Genomic DNA, 13265 nt, shown 5'->3' on the forward strand with positions numbered 1-13265 from the left:
GCGGGGGAGGGGGGCGGAGGAGGGGGAGGGGAGGGGGGAGGAGGGAAGGGAGGGGTGGGGAGGGGGGAAGGGGAGGGGAGGGGGGTAGGTTAGGGGAGGGGGAGGGAGACGAGGGAGGGGGGAAGGGGAGGGGAGGGGGTAAGAGGAGGGGAAGGGGAGGTGAGGGGGGAAGAGGAGGGGTAGGGAAGGGGAGGGGGTGAAGGGGAGGGGAAAGGGGGGAGTGGGGGAGGCGGGGGGAGGGGAGGGGGAAGGGGAGAGGAGGGGGAGAGGAGGGGGGAGGCAGGAGAGAAAGGGGAGTGGCTCACGTTTCTGAGTGAATGTGGCTCACGTTTCTGAGTGAATGTGGTTCACGTTCTGAGTTAAGTGTGATGCCGGTCAGAAAGAAGAAGAAGCTGTACTACCAAATTTGTGCACTTCTGGAATAGTTTGATTTATTTGTATTCAAATGTCTGGTAATTGTTTTGTATTTATTTATGCAAATGTGTACTTGTATATAACTGTCATTAATTTTAAAAGGCTTCAGCACTATCGAGCGATTATTATTATTATTATTATTATTATTATTATTTATTTTTTTAAGTCCAAAAAAACAAACTTTTTATTTTCAAATTATTATTTTTCTCCTAAAACACTCCCAGGCACTCACTGATGAACCTCTGAAAGTTTGATGAAGATCCGTTCAGCCATCTCTGAATAAAACGCGGACACACACACGGACAACTCGTGTTTATAAGAACACTAGCTGAGGTACCCGGCTTCGCCCGGGTTGAATAAGAATAATACAAATATATGATGAAAAGAACATGTATATTTTAGAGCAATATCACAGTACATTTCCTGCATGACGTTTTGTCAATTTTCAATTTCTCAAAACCTCTGGGTATACAACATTTCTGGTTTTCTTACTTGGTGCCAAGACATAACGATTGCTTGGTTTTCCAACCCTCGAGCAGCCCATGTACAGCTGGCCATGGGCAAACACTTGTTCTGTGAAGTTCAGGCCTACAACCTTCATTGATTGCCCCTGCGCCCTGTTGATGGACATAGCAAAACATAGCCTGATGGGGAACTGAATCCTCTTGAAGGAGAATGGAAGGTCAGGTGGAATAAGTGGTATCCTTGGAATGAATACTTTCTCTCCTCTGTATTGTCCTGAGAGGATGGTTGCCTCTAGGACATGCGGCATCATTTGCTGGATTGTCAATCGTGTTCCATTACACAGCTTTGGTGGATCAAGATTCCTTAGAAGCATGATTGGTGCTCCCACCTTGAGAATCAACCTGTGTGTTGGGAGTCCTTGAGGCTGAAGACTATTGAGAAACTCAGTTGGGAAGTTTACTGCCTGACCTTCATCTGTCACTTTGTCAAGAGAATCATAATTTCTTTCATGACCGGAAAGTTGGTGGAGGAGCAAATTGTTGATCTCTTGAACAGCATTGTTCTTGGAGGCCAAAATGGCTCTTTCGGCAAGCCATGATGAGTCCTGGAACTGGGTCTCCATATTGGGAAAGACCTTTTTGATCAAGTCATCTTTTGATTCAACAAACTGTCCAAATGGTAGAATTATTTGTTCTGATGCATCTTGAGGGTATAGGCCATTGCCAACTTTCAAAAGCTGGCTTGAGAATGCCCCTGAGGTGTTGTCACCAAGAAGGTGGACTCTCATGTTGGTATTCAGGGTAAGTCTTTGCACATGTGGCCAGAGGAGATAAGAAGACTTGATACAGGCCTTGACTTGATCTGCTCTTGTGCCCCGTTGGATGACTGGGAGAGTCTGACGAAAGTCTCCAGCCAGAACAGTTGTCACACCACCCATGATTTTCTTGTTGTGGTGAATATCTTGGAGTGTTCTGTTCACTGCTTCGAATGCCTGCTTGTGGTTCATAGTAGCCTCATCCCAGATGATGATTTTTCACTGTTGAAGGATCTTGGCGTTTGCTGAATTCTTGCTAATGTTGCAGGTTGGGGTGTCTTGTGTGGTCAAATCCAAAGGCAGTTTGAAAATTGAGTGTGCTGTCCTTCCTCCTTCAAGAAGTGTAGCTGCAATTCCACTTGAGGCCACAGCCAGAGCAATTTCCGAATTTTGACGAACCTTGGCCAGGATGATATTAATGAGGAATGTTTTTCCGTTCTTGGCGCGAAAAAATGGTGCCCATTTTGTCATTATGTGCGACTTTACGTCACTCCTACGGACGTGACAACATTTGTTTTCCTTAAAAATATATTTAAAATAAATAAAATAGTCCATAAATTATCAATAAACGAAGCTAAAAAACAATTTAAAATACAATAAAAAGCACATTAAAAATATATAAATATGTACGCACAGTATACTGTATGTACGCGCAACCGCTGATTCTCATTCAAAACAGAGGCGACGTACAATATTCCTTTACTGTGTCTGTGTTAGCCATGGGTCCGAAGAAGGATAATGCTAGTGTTTCCAAGCGTAATGTGGTTACGATGGACGATAAGGTAAATCTGATTAAAAGGTATGGAAAAGGTGGAAAAGTGTCGGTGATAGCGCATAGACCTTATCGCGAATCGGAACCGCAATGCGTCATGGGATCGGAAAGGGGCAATAGCGCCGCCACAAACTACACCATGGAATTGCAGCTGGCGCGGTTTTTTAAACCATTGATATTAAAATAAAAAGTAGCCTATAACCACCGGAATTTTATGCTGATTCCGAATCTGTGTCTAAAACGTTTCTCCGATGTGTAGTTCTTGAGTTATAAGCGGACATCCAGACAGACAGACACTCCTCCTTTATATATAGAGATAACAATTGTGAATGAAAAAAAAAGAGAAAGAGCTTGAGAAGATTGATTGTGTGCTCTGCTTAATGGCAGGTCCTGGCTGCTTGGCAAGGGAGATACTGGGTGCGTTGCCATTGTCTTCCCAGCAGTTAGTCAGGCCTGGAATTTGTAATTGCCTCCACCACTGAAGGTGGGCGGAGGTTATGTTTTCACCCCTGTCTATTTGTTTGTCTGTTTATCTGTGAACAGGATATCTCAAAAAGCTGTGGATGGATTCGGACGAAAGTTGGTTTTGTCTATGATATGGACAAAATTATTAGATTTTGGTGAAGATCCAGATTCGGATCCGGCTAGTAGAATGTTTTAAGCGATTCTTCACTTAGGGGAGGTAGGCCCAAAACCGATACGTAGCAGGATATCTCAAAATGTTGTGGATGGATTCGGACCAAACTTGTTGGACAGGATGGGTATTTGACAAGGAATAAATGATTCCATTTTGGTGAAGATGCGGATCCGGATCCGGATCCAGAAACGAGCATTTTCAAAATTATTTAAGTGATTGAGAGATGGGGCGAAAATGATACGGAGCACGGTATTTCAAAAAGTTGTGGACGGATTCGGACGAAACTTGGTGGATGATTTGGTTACGTGACAAGAACAAGCCGATTCGATTTTGGTTCAAGCGGCTAACCCCCGCTCTAGCGGGGAAAATGGCCTTAAAACGATCATTCATTCATATATTCCGGATCCAGATCCGGCCTATCAATAGGATACAAAATGTAAAGTGTTCAGTCTGGTGGAGGTTTGCTCTCTACCAAGTCCCCGCATTATAAAATGGACCTTAAGTGAATTTCCAAACAATTTAAATGGAGAACGCCTCATATATATTGCTGATTTGTGAGCCCCTGATTGGCTGTGAAACGTTTTGATTCTAAATTTTTTTTTTTTTTAGTTCCGATACAAGAAGCGAGTTTACAAGCATTGCTGCCTGAGTGAGAAACAGCTTACCAAACTACACAGCAAGGTGAGTTATCGAGTAAGCTGTCCTTCAAGTTTGGAAAGAGCAGCCATCTTACCTTGTTTTAATTGTCTGTGTCTACTTTAACCCACTAATTATATAGTATGATGCGAAGAAGCTGTAAGACACCTTCCCTTGGCGTGTCTTACCTTTTCCTGCGTTTTTTTCACCCCTGTCTTAATTTGTTTTCAAACTTTATTTCCATTTCATCTCCGTCACATATTAATACCTTTGTTTCTTTTTTTCTTTGCAATTAAAGCAAAGTTCCACAATGTGTATTCAGCACGCTGCACAATTCATGGTGTCCTTTTGGTTTGGATCTGGGGTTTTTCTTCCACAAGTTTCACTTTCACCATTTCGTCCTGCCAATGAATCCATTAAGACAGAAACAGCAGTGCCCAGGACTGGTATCAATATGAACTTGGGAAGATTTGTGTGACCTTTGGGTGTGCACTGAATGCCCCATGGAGATCTCTCAATTTCATTCATCAATGGTCTAGTAAACTGCAGTACCCATGTACAATTAGTCCAGAGGATGTAAAATGTGTGCAATGTACTCATTAAAATGCAGTGAGTGTGGAATGAGTGTGTTTGAGTGTGCAGGGGAATCTACGAAGGTTTATAATGCATGTGCGGAATGGCAACACATGCAAAATGGCGGCGATGTTGGAGAAAGGCCTCGACCCGAACTTGCATGATCCAGAAACCGGGGGTCAGACATTCGCATGTCCACAAACATACACAGATTTTCTTACTTTGTGATCTAACTCTTATTCCGTTATGAAGGATGTAAGCGTCACTACTTAAGAGATACGTCATTATGTCATTGGGTAGATGTCGTGGCCTCCTGTCTTCCTGTTGTACTTATTCGAGATAATACAGTCGTTGCCACTTAATAGCAGACCTGATAATCTTACTATAATTCACCAAATGTCTGTCTGTCTGTCTGTCTGTCTGTCTGCTCCCAGGTACCGCAAAAACGGCTGAACCGATCGCAACGAAATTTTGGGTGGGTAATCCTGGGACCCCCTGGAGTAAAATAGGCTATATTGTTTTTCCATTTTTTTTTCCAATTTTCCAATTTTCCAGTTTTTCCAAACACGTTGGAATAATATTTGCCGATATGAACAGTGATGTGGCTTTATTTGAAATTCTACAAATACTGTTGAGATTTTGATGATTTGCGTGTGATATGATTTAACGGATGTTTATATAAATCGTTTAAAATAAAAAAAGCCTTCAATTTCTGATATTTTGCCTTTTAATTTGGGCCTCCCAATTGAAGCCCCGCCTGTAGGGCGGGTACCGTTGCTAGTAAAACAAATTCAGATAACTGGCAACCCTCTCCCCAGATATGATCCCAGTTATTTGTCTCACCAGTTGAATTCCATCATTGGCATCTGCCACAATGCTTATTGATGACAGTGGGGATAAATCCTTATTGACCAATAACAACACTGGTTCAGAGGAAATGGTGTCTAATGGATAAGATTGTGAATCTCTTTACTCATGATCATCATGCTGTGTCCTTGTGGCTTCAAAACCTATTGACTTGTCTCTGACTTCTTCATCCGTACGTGTCGGAGAAAAGAAGTATGCTGATGAAATGTCCTGTACTGGTTAGGGCAGGAATTTGGAATTTGTTTAGAGTATGGTGATAGCTCGTCTACTCTTTGCGAAGGACACCATGGGATCTTAACTTCAATTAACTGGTACTGGCAGATAGGACACCAATTTAACGAAACACCAGGATGACAGTTTATAGCCAAGTCGGAATTTAAGCCCAGGATGGACAGCTTAGAGGTGAGTGTGCGTATCTTTAAGCCATCCTGTAAGCCCATATCACACTGATAAAGTTTGTGTTCTCGAGATGCTTTGAGTTTAAAGGCAGAATAATTTGAAGCTCTTGATGAATTAAACAGCGATGTAGACACAGCAGATGAGCTTTCCGATGTAGAATCTTCTAAGTGAGTTTGGCAACTCAGCATCCGCATGTTGAAGAACCTTAGTGGAAGAGCTAGCCAGAGGGGGAGCTCAAAATGTCTTTGCCCCAAGAACCAAAGTGGACTGGAAACGATTTTAGCTGATGCCAGTCACCTGGCTTTGAACCTGACGTGCACAGAATACCAGGAGGTTGATTCACCTTGAGGCCACAAGTTCCAGAAATCAGACGACTTCAATAAATGCGCAATAGGTATGAACGAAGCATTCATTATATAAATTACCATGTTATACACATGACACGTTTAGGATAATTGAGACTCTTTTGGGGGAAAATTAGAGGTTGCTAATAACTGGAATCCACTGTACTTTGTAGAGAATGTTGAATCACTGCTTATCACCTTGCTTTGTGTCATAGTCAGTGGTTGAGCTTTTGACAACAAATGAAATGTGGCAGAGTCCCCCATGTGTCCTCTAGACGATTTGGGCAAGAGTGCAGTGCCTTGATTTTCAATTTCCTTGTGTATAATTGCAATGTCCATTGAACCATTTCCAATCAGAGACACCACTGACCCTGGCTGCGCAGCTTCCCGGTGGCTCTGTGCTCCTCATCACCCTGAGGGATGGCGGTGCTCACCTCGACTTTCTCAACCAAAGAGGGCTGACCGCTCTGCACATTTCTGCCCGTACCCACAACCCTGACACTCTTGAGGTAGGGTAAACATGGTGCAAACATTCAGAAGATAGGTTGGATCTTATGTTTTTGTTGCACTGCCATTAGGGGGCAGCAGAAGTCTAGTGCCTGGAATATTTCACAAATGGTAAAATGGTACCATGTGGATTTCGTTGTTGTCGTTTTCTTTTCATTCCTCATCTCACCTGTTTCGTTCTTATGCGTGCAGTAATCGAGCGACGATTAACTATAATGCACGGGAATGTGTGATGCTGTCCTCTTCTTTATCATTGGAAGTGGTTAGCCAATTTTTCATCCCATCCACCATTTGGAAATTTTGATTTGTATGCCATAGCCTTTTCATCGGTAGCATTTTGGTGCCTCTGAGTGCAATGCCAACAATGATGTGTGAACTAGCATCACATGTAAGCTTGATCAGGTGAGGTCAGGCAGGTTATCCCAACACTACTTAATATGCAGCCTGTGGCTGCTGGTTGCATCATTGCTGGGAGCATGGCTGTGCCGCTGATTGTCACCTGCTTCCAGTAAGCTGATCCTCACTTTTCATGATAGGCTAAGTCAATGCACCTGGTGTTATTTAATGGCATAACAGGGGGTCAAACTCAAGACCCTAAGATCTTATTCAGCCACCTTAACTGTTAAGCTCACACCAGGCATAGGTTATCTCATCTCTAAAGATCATTAATGATCCAGTTTCCATTTTTTAAACAACAACCTAATAGCCAAATGGCAATTGTCTTGTGATCAGTTCATCTTCCAGAAGTTTCCAATCCAAGTTTTTAATTTTGCTGGATTATGTACTGTTACGGGTTCCTCACCAATCCCCTGGTCTCGGTAACCTTCCAAACCCCGAGAGGAGCCCCGGCAGAAAAATATGTTATTCTCTGTGTTAGAAATCAATAGTGAAACCACACCAATGATTATAAATGAACAAACAATATATTGAAAATCACACAGGGATAATGGTACAACAAATGGCAATTAAGAGTGCGCTCTATATACCATCAATAAAGTCAAATAACTCACTGCTCCCAGCGAGTGAAAAGGACACTCCTCAATGTCTCTATAACCTTTTCCAAGGTGAATGTAATTCGCCTCAGCGGTCGCTGGAACGATATCTAGTCGAAGCCGGAATCTCGCTCTCCAGTCGATATTCGAATCGCGTACAGTTGACAATGGGGATCGCCCCGCCGAAACTGTACAACGGCGCCCTTCAGAGGGGCACCTTCACCGCTCACTCAGTGAACCGCAACATAATTGGAGACGAAGCGGTCGTACACACACATCCCCGACAAACGGTAGGATGTTGGGGTGACGATTACGCGAGGCAAAACCTTTGTAGGTGTCCGAAGCGTGGGGTTCAAAATGGCCGACGGCTCTTACTTGAGCCGATGCGACTAGGCAAGGATTCGTCGAAATCTCAGCGCCCCAAATCTGACCGCAGATTTTCCACTCCAGCGATAACTCCTATCACCGGATGTCCCTTCAAGGAACTCAAAATTCCCTCGCGACTGTCGGTCGACCAGCCTCACTATGGAGCCTTGACGTCACGCGTCTTCTCCAACTTTGCTCGCGCCGCCTCTTCCTCTTCACTTCCTTTTCTTCCGGTTCGGTTTCCTGTATCATTTTACGTGAACCTTTTTAACTTTAGATCGCTGTTCCTGAATAATAAACCTTTTGAGAATAATAATAATACATAATATCAGAAACATGTCAAGTGGGTGAAAACCACAACAGCGGAAGTGACGAATCTGTAACACCCCCCCCCCTCCCCTCAAGAAAGAAAGTTTGAACACAGCGAAAACTTTATTTGCATGCAAACTCTTTGAACAAACAAAAATAAACTCACAACCCAAATCACCAATTCCCATGAGCAACAATTATCACATCTCAAAAATAAAGCAACAAAATTTCGAACAACCCACAGAGATTTCCAAAGTTAATTGACTCTGGACAAAGCGTCAGCCACGACATTGTCCCTGCCCTTTCCATGTTCAATTTCCCCGTTGGACTCCTGCAAAGCCAACCTCCATCTCATCACCCTCTGATTTTACTTGTCGTTTCTTTTGAATGAAGGTTAAGGGGTGGTGATCAAAATCCAAAGTCAAGCAAGTCTACAGCACTTTTCCCTGGGAGGCCGAGCTGAAAGCCAGGTCCCATGGTTGTTGGGTGGTGAGGCCTGGAAGTATTCACTACATGGACGCCTTTAGGAACGTGGAGTTCACGGTTAGTCCGTGCAGGAAAGTTCACCACATAGATGCCTTTAGGAACGTGGCGCTCACGGTTAATCCGTGTAGGAATCTTGCCTCGGCGGCTCCGCAGCATTCAGTGCTTCACCTTTTCCGGACTTTCATAATAATTACGGTGGGACCGCTTGTCACTGTAGTCACATGAATAGTGGTCTCCTTCTCGGCCACTACTCTGATAATCCTTCCTTCGGGGGCTGCCGTAACTCTGGGAGCCTCCATAATAATATCGATTGCGGCCACCACTAAAACTACTACTCCGTTGTCCTCTTCTGTAGCCCCCACGACACCTATGAAATGCCTTCCCTACTGTTATGGTCCGACCCTCCAACTCCTTGCTATTCAGATCCTTTTCTGCAACTCTGGCGTCCTTTCAGTTTTCAAACGTGACAAAGCCAAACCCTCTTGACTTTTGTGTCTCCCTGTCTTTTATCAGCAGCACTTCCAAAAGCGGTCCATATTTTCTGAAGGCAGACTCCAGCACATCTTCCTTGGTTTTGAAGTTCAGTCCCCCTACAAAGAGCTTGCCAATATTGCCTCCATCCCTGACTTGCGTGTGCTGACACTTAGTTTCAGGGTACTTCCTCCTAGGCTTTTCAACAAACATCGAGTTACCAGGAACTTGACCACCGGCCACATCATTCCCGATAACAAAAGATACTCCCTCTACAGGAAGAGTGGCTTGTAAACCTACAGTGACCGGTCCTGACACCAAATCAGACTCCAAATGGATGATATGAAGTGGAGCTCTAACACAGCCACCTATCCCCTGTAAACGAACACTATCACCAGTTGCCGTCTCCTCTGACAATGGCAAAATGCCTTCAAGCATCAAAGACTGATGTGCTCCTGTGTCCCTCAAGACCCTAACCGGTTTCTGGTTTGTCGAGTCTCCATCCAAGGACACAAACCCCTCTGAAATAAACGGTTGGTAACCCTTTTGAGGGCGATTTCTCACATTTGGCATTGCATTCAGAGTTGTACTAGTCGAACTCCGCTCCTGATTTTCCTTTCCCAGAGCATAACAGTGGGACATCAAGTGTCCCGGTTTATGGCAAAAAGCGCAAGTAGGCCCGGAGGAGAACCTTGTGGTCTGCCTCGAGCCTCCCGGAAGATAGGTCTGCCTTGGAGGTGTTGTCTTCTGCTCCCTAAAAGTAGTGGTATCAGATTTGTACTCATAGTTGTCTCGAGGCCGCACCCATGAATTTTCCTTCTCTGCCCCTGATGTACCATAGCTCTCCTGGCTAAGTCTAGGCGAGTAGTTAGGTTTGTGGAACCCCATCCTGTGTGTTAAGGCATAGCCATCTGCCATGGTTGCTGCCTCATACAACGTTGGTACTTTCCTTTCCTCCAGATGTACTTTAATGTCCTCGTGGACACACTGTTGGAATTCCTCCACCAGGATCAATTATCGTAATAGTTCGAAGTCTTTCCCAACCCCTTTTGAATCACACCACCTATCAAACATGGTTTCTTTCATTCTGGCAAACTCCACATGGGTCTCACTCTCCCTCTTCCTGGCATTCCGGAATTTTTGCCGGTAAGCTTCAGGGACCAATTCATAGGCTTTGAGAATGGTTTCCTTCACTATCTCATAATCTGCACATTGCTCAATCGGTAAAGCCGAATAAATATCTTGAGCTTTACCCACCAGAACACTTTGCACTAATATGGTCCAGGACTCCTCCGGCCATTTTAGCATTCGAGCCACTTTCTCAAAGTGTAAAAAAAACTTGGCTACCTCCTTTTCATTGAAGAGTGGAACCAGCCTAACATGTCTGCCAACATCCCAGGTGTTCTGACTAGTTGTCGAACCCGTCGGCATGGATGGCACCTCTCCCCGTTCTCTCCTTAACTCCAGCTCCTTGACTTTAATTTCCTGCTGAAGCCCCATTTCACGATCCTTTAACTCCCTTTCGGCTTTTCTCTCCTCTGCTTCGAGTTCCCTTGCTGCTCTCCTTTCCTCTGATTTTTTCTCTTCTAACCTTTCCTGGAGTTCTCTTTCCTGTGCTTTTAACCTTTCTTGGAGTTCTCTTTCCTGTACAGCTCTTCTTTCCTCGAGCTCTCTTTCCTGTGCTTTTAACCTTTCCTGGCTGTGCAATTGCATCTCCATTTTTTGGAGCTCCACATTTTCTTGTTCTTCTGGTAACCAATCTAAGGCTCCCTCTCTCCATGTTCGTAGTTCCACCATAGATTCTATCACCACTGTCTGCATCTCTGTTTTCTTCATTTTAGCTCAGACCTGTGTTAGAAATCAATAGTGAAACCACACCAATGATTATAAATGAACAAATAATATTTTGAAAATCACACAGGGATAACGGCACAACAAATGGCAATTAAGAGTGCACTCTATATACCATCAACAAAGTCAAATAACTCACTGCTCCCAGCGAGTGAAAAGGCCACTCCTCATTGTCTCTATAACCTTTTCCAAGGCGAATGTAATTCGCCTCAGCGGTCGCTGGAACGATATCTAGTCGAAGCCGGAATCTCGCTCTCCAGTCGATATTCGAATCGCGTACAGTTGACAATGGGGATCGCCCCGCCGAAACTGTACAACGGCACCCTTCAGAGGGGCACCTTCACCGCTCACTCAGCGAACCGCAACGTAATTGGAGACGAAGCGGTCGCACACACACATCCCCGACAAACGGTAGGATGTTGGGGTGAAGATTACGTGAGGCAAAACCTTTGTCGGTGTCCGAAGCGCGGGGTTCAAAATGGCCGACGGCTCTTACTTGAGCCGATGCGACTAGGCGAGGATTCATCGAAATCTCAGCGCCCCAAATCTGACTATGCAGATTTTCCGCTCCAGCGATAACTCCTATCGCCGGATGTCCTTTCAAGGAACTCAAAATTCCCTCGCGACTGTCGGTAGACCAGCCTCACTATGGAGCCTTGACGTCACGCGTCTTCTCCAACTTTGGCCGCGCCGCCTCTTCCTCTTCACCTCCTTTTCTTCCGGTTCGGTTTCCTGTATCATTTTACGTGAACCTTTTTAACTTTAGATCGCTGTTCCTGAATAATAAACCTTTTGAGAATAATAATAATACATAATATCAGAAACATGTCAAGTGGGTGAAAACCACAACAGCGGAAGTGACGAAGCCGTAACAGTACCCTCAACCACTGGAATTCTATTAATCCATCATGTTATCCAATGGGGTAATTTGAATGGGGAAGTTTCAGTGCTGTAGCATGCTTTCGATAAAAAGACCGTCACTTGGATTCTTTTTTGTTGCCGTTTTATTGAGTCTTTCGGCTCATGTACATCTTTTTCTTTGTTGCTGGTTCTTCCACAGACTCTCCTCGACCTTGGTGCTTTTCCAGACTACAGAGATTCCAGGGGATTAACCCCATTATATCACACAGCCATTTCTGGAGGTGACCCATGTTGCTGCGAGATGCTGTTGAAAGAACAGGCAGAACTAGGGTTGGCTGATGAGAATGGCTGGCAAGAGATCCACCAGGTTAGCAGTTTTATGTCAATGGTCTTTTGCTTTATTATCAGGTTTTACACTCACTTCACGTTATTGGTCCCCTACCAGTTTCACCAAAGGGGACTACAGGATTGCTTTCCATCTGCCTGTCTATCTGTCTGGCCGTCCAGCTGTCCATCTCTCCGTACGTCTGCCCCACATGTGGTTTTTCAGACTTTTTCCCATACCCTTCGACATATTCTGATAAGTTGGATAAGTTACAGAATAAGTTCGAGTTTCCTGGTGTTTCGTCAATTTTTCACAAAGTTATGCCCTTTATGGACTTCGAAAATATCACATCGGTAGGGGACATGTATTGCAACATGCAAAGCAATTCTCACTCTTGTTATTTTATTCTTTAGGGGATGATTGTTTTCATCCTCTTCCATAGAGGAGAACTTGATTATTTAGGAGTCCTTGAGCACTTTTTTAATGCCAATCTATAATGGGCAAGTTATCAGGTATTAATGTACACGCTGTTAAAATTAAATGTCATTTGTCTATGACCACAAATTCTTGTTTTGAGTCCAAACTCCTTGAGCTGTCATCCCATAGATTAAATGAGCCACAGTTTAGTGCCTTCAGAAAGTATTCACAACTCATGACCTTTTTCACATTTTGTTGTGTTGCAGCTTGAATTTAAAATGGATTAAATTGATAAATATTTTTGTCACTGATCTACATGCAATCCCCCATAACGTCAAAGTGGAATTTTTTTCTGAAGATTTTGCAAAATAATTAAAAATCCGCATAAAAAGGTCGCTTCCGGTTTTGCCGGCGAGGTCGTGTGTTTTTCCAAGCTCTCCACGCTACCAAAGTTAAGAATTTTTCCCATTTGTATTTTTGTCAAAACTGTATTTTTATTTTATGGTATGAGTGCCTACTGTGTTTTTCTAGTTAGATCTCGGTGTAAATTGTGCATACCTGTGTATAATCGTCGGTTGGTTCCTGCCGCGTTTTTCAGGCCTGGTTTTCCAGGCCTCGAGGCTTTGTTGTCTCCTCTCGGCGGTCGTTTGTGGTCCATTTACTTTCGTTCTCTCACTGTTTTTTCCAGTCTTTTTTTCACCCCATACTTCCCCGAACATCTGACCCTTTGTTTAAAGTCTTAATTTAAAAAAAAAAAAC

The 13265-nt window shown here is 44.0% G+C and overlaps 1 protein-coding gene across 3 annotated transcripts in view; it reads left to right on the forward strand.

The window, feature by feature from the left end:
• Positions 1–13265, forward strand: part of LOC137430737 (uncharacterized) — a 265309-nt gene that overhangs the window by 52587 nt on the left and 199457 nt on the right. For all 3 annotated transcript variants that reach the window (XM_078781624.1, XM_078781623.1, XM_078781625.1), the window contains exons 4-7: positions 3712–3783; positions 4381–4489; positions 6279–6430; positions 11964–12131. In XM_078781624.1, the coding sequence (XP_078637750.1) occupies positions 3712–3783; positions 4381–4489; positions 6279–6430; positions 11964–12131 (501 nt within the window). The remainder of the gene's footprint in view (positions 1–3711; positions 3784–4380; positions 4490–6278; positions 6431–11963; positions 12132–13265) is intronic.

This window comes from Myxine glutinosa, chromosome 7 (assembly GCF_964187855.1).
Source record: "Myxine glutinosa chromosome 7, kmMyxGlut1.1, whole genome shotgun sequence".
NCBI classification, from domain to species: domain Eukaryota; kingdom Metazoa; phylum Chordata; class Myxini; order Myxiniformes; family Myxinidae; genus Myxine; species Myxine glutinosa.